The sequence below is a fragment of the Rhineura floridana genome, chromosome 7 (genome assembly GCF_030035675.1).
Source record: "Rhineura floridana isolate rRhiFlo1 chromosome 7, rRhiFlo1.hap2, whole genome shotgun sequence".
In the NCBI taxonomy this organism is placed as follows: Eukaryota; Metazoa; Chordata; class Lepidosauria; order Squamata; family Rhineuridae; genus Rhineura; species Rhineura floridana.
The window spans coordinates 83,343,020-83,358,285 of NC_084486.1; the positions used below are offsets into that span (position 1 = coordinate 83,343,020).

Genomic DNA, 15,266 nt, shown 5'->3' on the forward strand with positions numbered 1-15,266 from the left:
GACCGTATCTATGAGAGGGACTATAAATTTCTCTCTCAGAGACTGGTATAAAGGGCAGAAAAACATGTAATGGACTAGATCTTCGGGGACCATACAGCCATTGATACAGTGGCGTTCTGCATGTGGTGTGCCATCATACCTGCCTTGTAAAAATGCAGTCGGCATGGTTTGGAATCTTAATTCCGTGAAGGCCCTGCGGAGAGGTGCACATGTCAAAATATCAAGATAGGGAGCCCAAGCGTGGTTAGGTTTAATGTATGGGAACCATAAGGAAAAGGGTCCAGTGGCTATCAAAGCCCTGTCTTGCTGCGCATCATAATCGAAGATCCTATTGCACAGTTCAGCATGGTTAAAGTTCTTAAGATTATTTCGAGTGAGATCGTAACGGGACGCTAGCTCATCAAATTTAGCTGCCCAACCCCCTTTCTCCAATTGGTCTTCCCAACACAGTTTCACAGGAGATGGGGTCTCCAACAAGGACAATTTTTTCCAAAAACGAAGGAATGCAAGGTCGGTCCGGGCCAGTAAAGATGGTAGGCCAAGCTCAGCCCTGATGTGTGCTGAGGGGGTGCCTTTAGGAAGCCCCATAATCTGTTTCAAAAAAGAATTTTGAAGAACTTCAAGATTAGGGCATACAGGGTACCCCCACAGTTCTACCCCATAAAAGATTTTGGGGAGAATTTTGGCCACAAAGAGTTTGGTCATTGGTCTTATTAATTGGCCACCATGGGAATAAAAGAATTTCTTTAGTTGGCCGCAAGATCTAGAGGCCTGAAGCTTAACGCATTCCAAGTGGGGGGTCCACACCAGATTATTGCTGAAACAAATACCAAGATATTTAAAGGTATTTACCTGTTCTAATGGCTGACCATCTAGGGTCCAAATTGACATTGTTCTATTATACTTCCCACAGACCATGATTTTAGATTTAGTATGATTGACCTGTAAATGTTGGGTCTCACTATATTCTTGCAGTCGGAACAGCATTCTTTTGAGTCCAATCTTATTTAATGAAAGGAGAACCAGGTCATCGGCATAAAGTAATGCCGAGATCTTCCTGAGCTTTACTGGGGGGGGGGGAAGGCAGGGGAGGTCATTGAGGGAATAATATCATTAATGAAGAAGTTAAACAAAAAAGGGGCCAGGATACATCCTTGCTTTACGCCTCTTTTAACGGGGATTTCGTGGGAGAGGGATCCGTTTAGACCTAAGCGGATCCTTAGGAATGTATCCTGGTGCAGGACTTGGAGGAGCCACAGTAATCTCTTCTCGATACCTGCCTGATTGAGTTTCTGCCATAGTAGTGTCCTGTCGATAGAGTCAAAGGCCGCTGAGAAATCGATAAATGCCAAATATAGGGACTTAAACGCCCCTGTTTTGATCTTGCTTATAAGGTGCTGTAATACAAACACGTGATCGAGAGTGCTTCTGCCTTCTCTAAACCCTGCCTGTTCTTCATAAATAATGGAGCGGCTATTTTCCCACTCAAGTAATTTATTTAGTAAGAATCGCCCATATAATTTAGATGTCACGTCCAGCAAGCTGATCGGTCTATAGTTACGTGGATCAGAGGGGTTGCCTTTTTTAAATATGGGTATCACAATGCTGGTGTGCCAGCCTGGGGGAATGGTACCGGTGTCATTGATCTTTGTGAAGAGTATTGTGAGAATGGGGCTCCACCATAAGGGATCGAGTAAAAATAACTCAGGTGGAATCATGTCCTCTCCTGGGGCTTTCCCTGGTCGGAGAGAGGATATTAAGTCTCCAATATCCGCACATGTAACTGGCGGCCAGGGGGGTAAATCAGAGGGAACTACCTTAGTGTTTGGGGATATTGAGACTGAGTTCCCAAAAATTAAGTGAAAATGAGAACTCCAGGTTTCCGGGAGGATTGGTGGCACCGGTACTGAAACATTTTGGGACAACCCTCCCTGGGCCAGTCTCCAGAACTCCACGTCATTCCCTGGCAGAGCAGCAAGACCCAATGAGCGCCAACTATTGGCAATAAAGATTAGTTTTTTCTCATTAAGAAGTTTCTTATATTCCCTTTTCAAAAAAAAGGAGACAAGAAACTGCTGCTTCTGAGTGATGGCGTCTAGTGAATCTTATTTGGGTACAGAGTTCTCTTTTTTTGGCTTGACAGACCTTATCGTACCACGGTTTGGAGCCCTGGGAGGGTCTAGGGGCAATTGATGTAGAGACTAGGGGTTTAAGGGTTGAAATGACCTCCTCGTACGTCAGGAGGATAGCATTTGGAGAGGAGAGGATCTTTTGGCGTAGCTCAGTTAGCTTTGTGGCCGCCAAGGATTGTCTTATGGTAGCCTCTATAGCTTGAGACCATTTAAGGCGCCTGGTCCATTGCAAATCATCTAATAGTGGCATCGATGGGTGAGGAATGACATGGTGGAGAGGGCCGCGGAAGGATAGTTTCAGGGGAAGATGGTCACTGTCAGGTCTATCTCCTATAGATAGTTCCCCGACAAGGCTAATCAATGAAGGGGAACCCAATACATAGTCCACCACACTAGCTCCCTTACTAGATATATAAGTGAAGAAACTTTTGGAGGAATCCAGGTGGGTGCCATTTAGGCAAATTAGTTGGAATTTGATCAACCTCCTGAATAAAGCTAAACCGTTTCTATTGGTTAGCCTATCTCGGGAAGCTCGGGGCAGAAGCGCTAGCTCGCAGGGGGTGAAGTCAAGAGTATCATAAATTCCTGGATAGCTAACACCCATCCTGGCATTGAAATCCCCTCCCACAAGCAAAGGACACAGGGGGAATTCACATAGAACATTATCAATAAAATCATCAAATTCCTGCCACTTTAACATCATTTGTGAAGAACGTAAGGGAGGGAGATAGACACTGACACAGATAAAAGGTGGGAAATCTGAGGTAGGTGTTATACGAAGAGCTTGACAGAAATCGGGAGCTGCACAGGGTAATTCCACGGCGAGCACATCCATAGAAGTGGCTATCAGAATTGCAAGGCCGCCACTGCCACGGCCCGTGTTAGCAGAGCGCTTCGCCGGTTTAGACCAAGATTTAAAGCCATCAAGCCATGTCTCTTGTAAGCAGACCAAGTCAAAAGATTGGAGAAAGGTGGTTAATTCCAGGTCTGCCGCCTTATTGTTCCAACCTGCTATGTTCCAAAAGACGAAGTTTGTAAGGGACAGAGGTGAAACAGCGCTGTCTAGGGAGGACTTTATTGGGGGTAAAGTCGACACAACAGAGGGCCGATCTTGTCATTCCCTGTCGTCTCTCAGGGGTGTGATTTGATCCATTTCTGAACTGTGAATACAGACGTTGGAGAATGGCGGGCTATTGTCACGTAGTGGAGATTGTGGTGCGTGGGAGTTCTTGACTGGAGACCCCAATTCCTCCGGGTCCAAGCGGGTCATGTCAATCCATGTTGGGTTGTCAAAAGATTTTGATCTAGCAGCAATTGTAATCCTGTCTCGGAGGGCTGGAATGTTGTCGGTCCCTCCATGTTTCCTTTGGTTAGGATTGTTGGCTTGCAGGTCTGACAAATCCATTCTAAGACGGTCTAGTCTATGGATTATTGCCAGCTGTTCCTCCTTGGGTAAGTCCCCGAAAACTTCCAACAGCTGTAGATCCTCTGGTTCACGTGGATCATCGGAGAGAGCAGTTGGAGGAACTTGAACTTCTGGTGAAGTAAGAGAATGTAAAGTGACTGGAGGATGGGTTGGCGGATTCATCTCAGGTCTGACCAATTGTGGAATAGTTCTTGACTTATAGGTCGGAGATGTATGAGGGAAAGGGAAGAGAGGCTGCGGGGGAGCCGCATTTTCGAAATACCGTCAAATGTTTATACCGGAGTTTCCTAGGCGCTCTTTTAGGCTATAGACCATTTTTACGATGGCTGGATTCTTAAAGGTAACAATTGTTTTCACAGTCTTGTAGCTGTTATAAAGAAAGTAGATATGTAGAATATCTGAAAGATGGAGCTGTGCTGGAAAAAAGGGCTCCAAAATGTCCCAAAACTGAAATTTACTAAGATGTTGCTCCTGCTTTCAAGGGGGCTTAGGATAATTGAGGAAGACCAGTTTGTTCTGTACCAGGATCAAGTTCCAGTACCATTTTGCCTGGAAAATACATGGCGGGGCCTCCTGTACTGCCAAAGGAGAACTAGGACTGGGAGCCGGTTTATGGGACAGGGGCCGGGCTGGAGGAGGGGAGGAAGGGATGCTCACCAGTGGAGTTGGAATAGTGGTAGTAATACCAGCCACGTATTTCCCTTTAGCACTTCCCTGTTCCTTAAAATTTGCTGGAGAGCGGGTCTCTGGGGGATTGAAAAGTCCCGTTGGATAGAGATTTTAGGAGAGCAAAGAGCGGTTTAAAGTTTAGTTTCTTGTAGCAAGGTTGTTTAAAGTTCTTCATATTCTTTGTTTTCTTTTGTGATATGTTCCTTCGACAACAAGAAGTTGGATGATGTTTGGTCTTTCCTAGCCTTGAATAGGGGGTCTGGAAGGTGGGCTTCTTTGGCTTAGTTTTCAGCTTCCTGGGGTGCTTAGTGCTAACATCTCCTGCTTGGGTCACGTTGTCAGACTTAAGCGTTTTGGCAGCTGACACCAGTGTATTTAGGAGGGCGTTGCACTCAGAGAGGAAGGTTTTAATACTTTCTAATTCATCCAAAATCAAAAGGGACCATCCTACCAGGGAGGAGTTGTTAGATTTTATTTCCAAGGAAGGGACTGATATATTCCTTGCAGACTTGGCAGAATCGATAGAAAGTGGGGATGATCGTGCCGGTTCTGTAGCAAGGAGCGTGGGTTCTGGAGAATGATGGTTGTCTGCCAGTGCAAGCTCCCCAGCCAAGGACAGGGAAGGAGGGCCTCCTTTCAGCTCGTAAATATCATTTATGTGGTCCAAGGACCAGTCCATGATAGGAGGTGGAGGAGGCAAGTGAGGGGGAGGCGACAAAGGCCTTTCTGTAAAGAGGTAAGTTTCCGTTGAAGATGGGAAAAATTGGGTGATCTTTGGCTGTAAATCAGGTGGAGGAGTTTCAACCAACTGAAATTTCCCCTCAAGTTCTTTGCACTTTTTCATGGTTAAAACCATGTTGTAGGAAACATAAAACAGAGAGACAAGGTGGAAAAATTATCTGTCTTGGATAATGACTTTATCAGTAGAAAAACGCCTTGCCTCTTCGGGTTTCTGCTTCTGTTTCAGCTTCTACTAGTAGAAATGTTCGGCGTTGGGCACTCCCCAAACGCTGCGTTTAATGGTGACAGGTTTATGCCCGTCTAACAATAAAACAATAAAACTCTGAACAGCAAAAACACATTCCAGAGGGGGGGAGGGCAGGGAGGCTAAACCGGGAAACTAATAGCCTACTATCTGCTGCAGTAGCCCTTTTTTAAACTGTTAAAATAGTTCATAGGAAGAGAGCTGTAAAATGAGCTGCGTACCTGCCTCCATCTTGCCCGGAAGACCCAGAGAGTGTGTGTGTTTTGCTCTTGTATTGTGAGGCGCTTTGGGCATGTATATGTGGAAAAGCAACATACAAATTAAAATAATAATAATAATATGAAACCTACTTCCCCCTATCCATTAGCTTGTATATCACTTCATTATTTATTTATTTGTTTGTTTATTTATTTATTTATTTCATTTGTTGGTCACTTCATACCCAAATGTCTCTAGGTGACTTACAACAGATTTAAGAACAAACAACATAAAACAGATTTTAAAATATACAATATAATACAAACAACATAAAAACTTAAAACCCAAACAAGAGAAAGTAACTAAGAAAGCACACCTCAAGGGTCTAAGGCCTGAGTGAAAAGGAAGGTCTTTGCCTGATGCCTAAAGACAGATAAAGAAGGTGGCAGGCGAGTCTCCCTTGGGAGAGCTTTCCACAGCCAGCAGGCCACCACTGAGAAGGCCTGTTCGCATGTTACTATCCTCTGAGCCTCCCACAGAGGAGGCACATGAAGAAGGGTCTCTGATGACAAGAGCAGAGTCCGGGTCAGTCCATACAGAGAGAGGCAGTCTTTCAGATATTGAGGTCCTGAATCGCATAAGGCTTTCTAGGTCAAAACCAGCACTTTGAACTGAGCCCGGAAACTAACTGATAGCCAGTGCAGCCATGGCAGAATTGGTGTTATACACCAACTGACTTACCCCAGTCAGAAATCTGGCCACCAAATTCTGCACTAGCTGGAGTTTCTGAACAGTCTTCAAAGGCAGCCCTATGTGTAACGCATTGCACTAGTCTAATCTAGAGGTTACTAGAGTATAGACAACTGAAGTTAAACTATCCCTGTCCAAATAGGGGTGCAGCTGGGCCACCAGTCAAAACTAATGGAAGGCACTCCGCATCACTGAGGCTACTTGAACCTCAGGCTATAGTAATGGATCCAGGAGTATCGCCAAGCCACATACTGGCTCCTTCAGAGGGAGTGTAATCCCATCCAGAGTGGTCCACAACTCATCCCTACAGTCTAGAGAACCACCCACTAACAATGCCTCAGTCTTGTCTGGATTAAGCTTCAGTTTATTGGCTCTCTTCCAGGCCATTACAGAGGCAAGACACTGATTTAGCACATCCACTGTTACACCTGTTGATGTAAAGGAGAGACAGAGCTGTGTGTCATCAGCATATTGCTGACAACTTGCTCCAAATCTCTGGATGACCCCACTCAGCAGTTTCATGTGGATATTAAATAGCATGGGGGATAGAATTGAACCATGCAGGACCCCACATTGAAGGTTCCATTGGGTTGAACAGGATTCCCCAAGTACCACCCTCTGAGAAAGACCATCCAAGTACGACTGGAACCAATGCAAAGTAGTGCTGCACACCCCCAACTCGGACAGCTGTTCCAGAAGAATACTAAGGTCAATGGTATCAAAAGCTGCTGAAAGTTCAAGAAGAATTAACAGGAACACACTCCCCCATCTCTCTCCCGACATAGGCCATTATACAGGGCAACCAAGGCAGTTTCCATGCCGAAATCGTGCCTAAACCCCGACTGAAATGGATCCAGAAAATCAGTTTCATCCAAGAGAACCTGGATCTGGTCCGCAGCCACACGCTCAAGAACCCTTGCCCAAAATGGGGAGATTGGTAAAGTGTCCGATAATTATTCATATTTTCTGAGTCCAGGGAGGGTTTCTGAAGTAGTTGGACTAATGTATAACAGTTGTCTAATTACCCACTGATCACTGTTTTCTCTCCTCCCCATATTGTATTTATTCCTTCTTCCCCACATATATACAGCATCACTGAATCTGTATAGTTCTTCCAAACCTAAAAGAAAGCATATACAGATAGCAGAGAGGCCACACACAGTTGACTGCCCACTGTTCCTATATTGTCCTCAGCTGCGGATTTACCCCCCAACCTGGGGAAGAAGAGAACTAGAGATAAAAGACTAAGGCATACTGTGAGTACATGTAGTTTAAGTTTTAAGCAAACACAGTATGTGAGAGTGTCCTACGTCTGTATTGCTTACAAGACATGGAAGTTAGCCTTAATGTATGGAGAAAGCTTTAACAATTCCCATATTGTTGGTGCACAAGTAAATTTGCCTTGATTCTTATCTTAAACGGAAGGAATCTGTGATTGTAGAATTTCCATGTGTGTGTTTAATAAAAATGAAATTCACTTAATTACATGTCCTCTGTATTTGAGGGTGGTAGTAGCAAAATTTAACTTAATCACAACTCTAGAATATTCACTAATATGCAGAAAACCTTGCGGTTTAAGAATGTACCTATAGCCCACAGATATTTCTATCAAACTTTAAAAAGCAGGGAAATTGGGCAGCTATAGTGAATGCACCAGGGGAGCAGAAGACCTAACCTCCTCTGAGATATTGTATTGCGCTACAAGTTGGTCAAAATGCAAACACCATTTGGGTTGGTCTTTCACAGTCCAATGCACTTGCTGTGTAGCTTGGGAGAATTTGGTAACATGTGTCTCTGAGCATATGGTGAGTGGTGGCAACACCTGCCATCTCCAAATATGAAGAATTATATTGTTGTATGTTTGTTGTTGTTCTTCTTACTTTGCTTCTTTCCTGTGTTACTAATGTTTCTACAGAGAATCTAAACTAGAAAATTTTATTTCACTCATTATTCATCTTACAAATCTGTGTCAAATTTATTTTTATTAATTTGAAAGCCTTTTTATTGGTCAGTGTCATATGATGGTGAAGACTTTTGTGTTTCAAATTGGAGCTTCTATTCTGGGTGTATTAACAGTTGAATCTGGAACTGCAGTTTGACATAAAATCAGACTGATTACAATGTTGCTACTTCAGCAATGCCTCTAGCTGTTGGAAAAAAGAGGGTGCATGTTTTCAGCCTGCTAAGTTTAAACCACTTCATTTAAGGCAAGGGGGGCATGGTCAATTAAAAACATAGAGCACACCTAGAATTTTGCTAGAATATATTTCACCTCCCACTGTTTGATCTTGTGCAAACTGAGATACTCCTGATGTCCACTAGAGACTATTCTGCAGAATAGTCAGTGCCATTATTCCACAATTATTTTTGGAGTTTTTTTAGTGTAAATTTTGCGAAGTGTTGCTGTACTTCACATATTCACAAAATGGTTTCCTATAAGAAACTTCACTAAAATTGCAAAGTAAATCAGACATATTTAAAGTGACCATCTGAACTGCATCAACCGTTTTAATAATGTTGCTTCCTCCCTGATAAAACAAGATCAGCACAGCACATGTCTTGTTTCTATTATTTGGGCTGATTGTAGGTGTTGCCACCACTCACCATATGCTCAGAGGCACATGTTACCAAATTCTTCCAAGCTACATAGGAAGTAGATTGGACTGTGAAAGACCAACCCAAATTGTGTTTGCATTTTGACAAATTTGTAGTGCAGTACAATATCTCAGAGAGGAGGTTAGGTCTTCTGCTCCCCTGGTGCATTCACTACAGCTACCCAATTTGATAGAAATATCTGTGGGCTATAGGTATGTTCTTAAACCGCAAGGCTTTTTGCCGATTAGTGAATTTCCCTGCTTTTTAATCCGGGAGGTAAGAAATGGGATCCTGTGCAAGTTTGCTGAAAATGGATTGATCATTTGCATGCTTATTGAGTTCAGTGGGATTTAATCCCCTGCAATCATGCTTAGGATAGGTGAAACTGACCACAGGGGATGGGGAGGGGAGAAAGGGCAGAGAGGAGAAGGGGGTGGGAGCAGGCATGAGGGGGAGGGGAGGAGGAGGACAGGTTTGATCATTGGCATGTTTATTGAGTTCAGTGGGATTTACTCCCATGCAATCATGCTTAGGATAGGTAAAACTGACTGGGGGGGAGGGACGGCTGGAGTGGGCAGGAGAGGAGGAAGAAGGAAGAGGGGAGGGGAGGAGGAAGGAAGAGGTGAGGGGAAGGTGGGGAAAGGCAGGTCTGATCATTTGCATGCTTACTGAGTTCAATGGGATTTATTCCTATGCAATCATGGTTAGGATAGGTAAAACTGACCATGGGGAGCAGGAAGGGGAGGGGGAGGAGGGGGAGGGGAGGGGCAAAGGAAGGGGGAGGGAAGGGGCAAGAGGGAGGGGATAGCAGGGAGGAGAAGGGAGGGTGGGTTTGATCATTTGCATACTTTTTGAGTTCAATAAGATTTATTTCTGTGCAATCATTTTTGCAAATGGAAATGGACTGCCTTCAAATCAATCCTGACTTATGGTGACCCTATGAATAGGGTTTTCATGGAAAATGGTATACAGAGGTGGTTTTACCATTGCCTTCCTCTGAAGTGAGAGGCAGTGATTGGCCCAAGGTCACCAGTGAGCTTCATGGCTGTGTGGGGATTCGAACCCTGGTCTCCCAGGTCGTAGTCCAACACCTTAACCATTACACCACACTGGCTCTGTAATAAAATAAGTACACAACCCTAAATATATAAAAATATGTATATCACTGTAGTGTTTATTCTCATATTTGGAATATAATACATCACTGCATAGACAAGCAGAAGCTGGTTTCCTTAACTCAGCCTCTCACAGTCATGCCTGGGTGATTCAGGTTTTGGTAGGTACATTCAGCGATCTAGGATATTATTTTCCCTCAGGGTTCTCAATCACTGGCATATGTGATATTGATTCAGCTATTCTGCACTCTCAGAGCTCACAGGTACTTGAGGAAGATTTTTTAAAGGAAGTTGAGAAGGCTTGCTTCAGGTTTAAGAGGGCCCTCAACGGCGCCCTCTAGTGGCCCCTCTCCTACATTTGTGGCTTGCATGTTTACCTGGTACTGATAGCAACAGAAGTGCTTTGACTACCACTAGGTGGGAGTCATCTTTCTATTTTCCCATAATGCCCCAGATGTAGGATCACTCTGGAGCATTGCGGGAAATTTAAATGGTGGCTTCCAGTCTCAGTTGCTAAGCACAGGGAGCCTAAGGTAGAACTCAGCACCACAGGAACCTACCAGAGTGCTGGGGCCCTGGCAGCTGCACCGACACCAGTCCCTTGTTTAAGCATGAGACTTCCAAGCTTTCATTGTCTTGAGGGACACTGCCTCACAATAACCTCTCAATGGCATTCTGGATTTTCTTTAATAAAAAGAAATACTTTTTTTAACTTCTTATTCATGAGTGACAGATCTGGCTGTGTACATTACATTAACTCTCTTTCATTCTCCATGTTCACTAGCAAAGTGGTAAAAAAAAGTCAGAAAAGTCTACTCACATCTGCACGTTTAGCAGCAGGACTCAGAGAGCCAAACACAGAAGTTCACATAGAATTAGTACTCCCCATCAAACCTATCTGTCTCAGAGGGGAGGGATGCGGCTTGCCTGACTATGACATCATGCCAAGTGGGAGGTGCTTTGGGCATTTTCAGGGCCCAATGTATCTGGAGAGACAAGCCCCATCCTCCTTCCCAGGTCTGAGCTGGATAGGGGATTCCCTGAGTTATAGAGAGGTTCAGACTCAGGTTAGTGAGATTCTCTGGCCTTCTGCCAATCCTGGAGAAAAACCAAAACTCTCACTCTCAGGTTGAGTGCAAGGTCATGGAGATTCCCTTTCTCTTCTCCAGGCTTGAGAGAAGATTGGTGGGATCTCACGAGAACAGAAAAATATGCTCACAAATGGTAAGCTGGTGAGTAAACCCTGCTCATATACATTAAATGCTCAAAGTGTGTTGGGAGCCCTGCCCATATAGATGTTCAAACTGTGTTGGGATGAGCTGTCTTGGTCATCTGTGCCAAATAGTAAGATGATTTTGACCACACATCATGTGCAGATGTGTGGTAGAAGGATGTCATGGTAAACTAATAATCTGTATAGGCTCAAACTTCCTATTATATTAAACTTCCTAGTATATCAAGCATGTAGTACAGCAATATATATATATATATATATATATATATATATATATATATATATATAATCAGCTACAATTCAAGTCCAAGAGGATAAGGCAAAGGCATGACAGAGACAGAGACAGAGATGGTCTTTCACACAAAAAAGACATCTTTTTGCTAACCGGTAAGCAAGCCTAATCTGTAATCTTTTACAGAGACTGGGCAGTACCACATGACACACTCTGACCTATTGCTGTTGAGAGGTTTCCTAGCAGGCCTGGATTATTTCCCTGCTATTCTGTATAAACTTGTGGTCCTCCAGATGTTGTTGAACTGCAACTCCTGTCAGCCTCAGCCAGCATGGGCAACAGACAATCATGAGAGTTGTTGTCCAACAACATCTGAGGAGCCATAGGTTCCCCATGCCTGGGCTAGAGCATAGTGGAGGTGCACAAGTGAATCCTGCCCACTGATTTCTCTCAAGACTCAAATCTAGGACCTGTTATTTGCTTGTACTGAGTACACTTGAGAGAAACCCTAACTTACAAGAAGAATCTAGAGCACAAACATGCTATAGGTAAGAATCAAACAAGCAAATCTCTTCAAAACATCAGTTGCACAAAAGGTAACCTAAACATCATCCAATCACAAAATGGTGTTCATTATTATCATCATGTCACCTGAACTGGATTATCTTTAAAAGATCTGCCTGTTACAACACTCACCAAGCTGTGGCTGGCCATCTCTTAAGGACTAGACATACAAGAATAGCAGGGAGACTCAATTGGAGGTATGTTTTCATCTAGAAGGTTGCATGGACTGTAGTGTCTTCATCTCTTGGCCGCTACATACAGTTTTTACAGGCATGCAAGTGTTTCAGCATTCACAAGGTTAAGCAAAAAAAAAAAAAAAAAAAAGCCAAACATTGCTACTGAGTTATTGGTGACATCATCTGCAGTGAGGAACAAGAATGCCTTCTTTTAATGATAACAGGGATCCAGCAGTGGGTTCTTCTGCATCTCTCCCAATGTGAAAGATTGTTAGGGAAAGGGACTAAAGTGAAATGCATCTTCAATTAAAATATATGTCCCCAAAATGTAACAAAAGAGTGTGACAGTCATACTTTTTGTGCTGCTGTGCCTCCAAAGCATTTTACAGGAACCTGTCAAATCTAATCAAGCTTGTTTATTCTATACATAAATGTAGGACCTGAGGCAATCTTCTTTCAAAAAATACAAGAAAAGCACATATTGTCCCTGGCAGTTACTTGGCAGGATGGGTTTATTTTTAAAAAATGCAACAAAAGGCAAAGCTTAGTTAACTCTTCATTTCAATAATTTCAATCAATACAGCATTTAAACTAGTCAAGAACCATTTTGTTTGCTGTTGCCAGCAGGAGTGACAGCACAGCAACCAAATCCAGTTAAAATGGGTGGGGTGTGAAACCAAAAACCAAGCATGCCACATGAAACTAAGTGAAATCAGGTGATTCGATAAACTCACATCTTTGCTATCTCTGCTCAAGCTGTCAATAACAAATTATGAGGATGTGCCCATTCTGTCTACAAATTGTAAATTTTATTTCAGTAAAACATTTCCCACTGACAGCCTTGTTCTTAAGATAAATCCTTCCTGGCAGTTTACAATTGAATACCAACTACTGCAGCAGCATCTGTGCTTTCACATTTGCACTGATAGGGAATGATGGGTCTTTCCATAGGATTCAGCTGTTCCCTCCTTGCACATCTAATTTTAAACACAGCAATTGTCTGCCCTCAATTTCTGTCTGACTCAATCTATGCTGGGGTTGTGTATCTTCTTGGCCATCATCAACAGAAGTAGGCAAAAACAACTGCTAACAATACTGAGAATATGTAATAGCGTTATCTAATAATGAGAACAAAATCTAATTTCCACATACTACTATTTCTAAATGAAGTATTTTCTACAACAATCTGCAACCCTCTGTCCTTTTATAGTGTTGCTCTTAAAAAAAAATACAAATTTTATGGCATGCAGGAATGAAGCAACACACCCGAAAAAGATTTGAAAGTGCAAAACAATTGTGCCTATCGAAACCTCACTCTTGTTGCAATTTTAGTATTGAACATGACAATGCAGCATGCAACAAAATTTAATACTATATGCTCTTCTATATTGGTCCAAGAAAATAAATAGACTGTGACTACTATGCAAAAATCCGCTAACCAGGGATGCTTGGATTCAAGTCATGTTGGTCTCATTCCTTTCAAAGAACTAATACACTCTGGCTTAATTGGTTTGTGGATCAGGCAGCTGTAGTAGGCCAAAGTGAGTACAGGCGATTCAGTCTTCATCCTCTTCTGACTTCAAAAGTATCTACTAGTCAGCATGCAAATAGCCCAGAATGATGATCTTTAAACATAAGAAAGGATTATACTACTAATCAGATCTGAGCTACAGTCACCAAGATCCATGTACCACATATACACATACAATCTGTCATTCCCGAAACTGAATCCTCCTACTTCAAAAACCAACATTTCTGGGGTAACCAAGACAACAGCAGCGGCAGCACACTCATTCAGAAGTAAAATGCTGGAAGCTGCTCATATTGCCTAGGATCTCACATACATCCCTTTCCTCCCCCTCCTCCTTCTTTAACCCCCTTTTTAATATGATTTTTCCTATCCACAACTATAACAAAAGGAAGTTGAAATGTAAAACCATCTACCATTCTGATCTTCCCCTGCATTTCAGTGAATCCCAATGATTTCAACAAGACTTACTTCCAAGTAAATATGCATACAATTCCAATCTATCTCTTATTTCCTCAGGGGAATCAGAGGGTATCTCTCCATTTGTCTGTCCTGGAGTGCATGCCTTGTATTATGAAAACAATGCAACTAGTCCACATTGTGCAAAAAGATTCTCAGGAGTCATGTTCTTAAAAAGCACAGCCTTTTTCACCCGTGGGGTGGGGTGTTCTGGATGGTTTGGGCTACCCTGGAGCCATTACAGAAATAATGCAATGAAAAAAATGGTACTTTCAGGTGAGCACTGAGGACAAAGGTAAGATGAGGAAAATGGGGAGGGTGATCCAAACTTTAACGAAAGCGGAGGGATTCGTCTTGCTTTCCGCGGGCTTCTAAACAACAAATCCAGGAACAAGACACAGCTGTGCCTCTTACCTTTGAGGTGCTGATGATGGACCCTGTGGAAGCGGCTGGGGTTGCCCCTGGGCAGCGCTGGGATGCTGGAGAAGCTATTCCCCATTGCATCAAAAGGCAGCAGCCAACAGCTGGGAGGTGGCAACAGCTGGAGGACTCGGTGGGTTTGTGCTGCTGGCCAAGGCGAAAGAGGGAAGGGGAGGGGGAGCAGGGGGTGGGCTTTCCCCTGGCTGTCCTAGAGACCTTCCTCTTCTTCCCTCTCACAATCACTTTGGCTGCAGAGTCCCCCTTTGTCTCCTCTTCCTCGTAGATGGTGCCTTCACTGGGGCTTGGTCTACATCGCCCAGGCTGCTGGTGGGGAGCGGGAGAAGGAACGGGGAAGAGCTGCCTCTTGGGAGATCGCTGCTGCTCTCCTCCCGCAGGGACCTCAGGTTGATTCCCTTGGGATTCCTCCTCGCAAGTCGCGGCGGCGGCGGCGGCGGCGGCGCCCTTTGTGTCTCTCCTCTCCCCCACCCCGCCTCTCTCGCGCGCGCTCTTCCCTCCTACTCCGGCCAGCCTGGCTCCTCCACAGACTTTACCTTGCCCAGGCAATGCGAGAGGATGGGGATGGATGTCATCGGGCTGCCCCCGCCCTTGCTCAGCAGCAGCTGCGGAAGCATGCTTCCTCCTGATCCTTCCATGTGCCCCCCACGCGTTCAACCCGCTTCTTCCCTGGGGGGGGCTGAAGCCGACAGGCTCCCCATTCGGATCTGGTTGTTATGGTGACAGCTGGCTCCTCCGGTGAGTCACGTGGGCAGCCAGATGTGCCAC

At 44.1% G+C, this 15,266-nt stretch overlaps 1 protein-coding gene across 1 annotated transcript in view; it reads right to left on the reverse strand.

The window, feature by feature from the left end:
- The window catches only part of NEURL1 (neuralized E3 ubiquitin protein ligase 1), a 255,943-nt gene extending 240,984 nt beyond the window's left edge, over positions 1-14,959 (reverse strand). The window contains exon 1 of the mRNA XM_061636094.1: positions 14,478-14,959. Coding sequence (XP_061492078.1) covers positions 14,478-14,562 — 85 coding nt within the window. The 5' untranslated portion in view covers positions 14,563-14,959. The remainder of the gene's footprint in view (positions 1-14,477) is intronic.
- Positions 14,960-15,266: the final 307 nt, after the last annotated feature.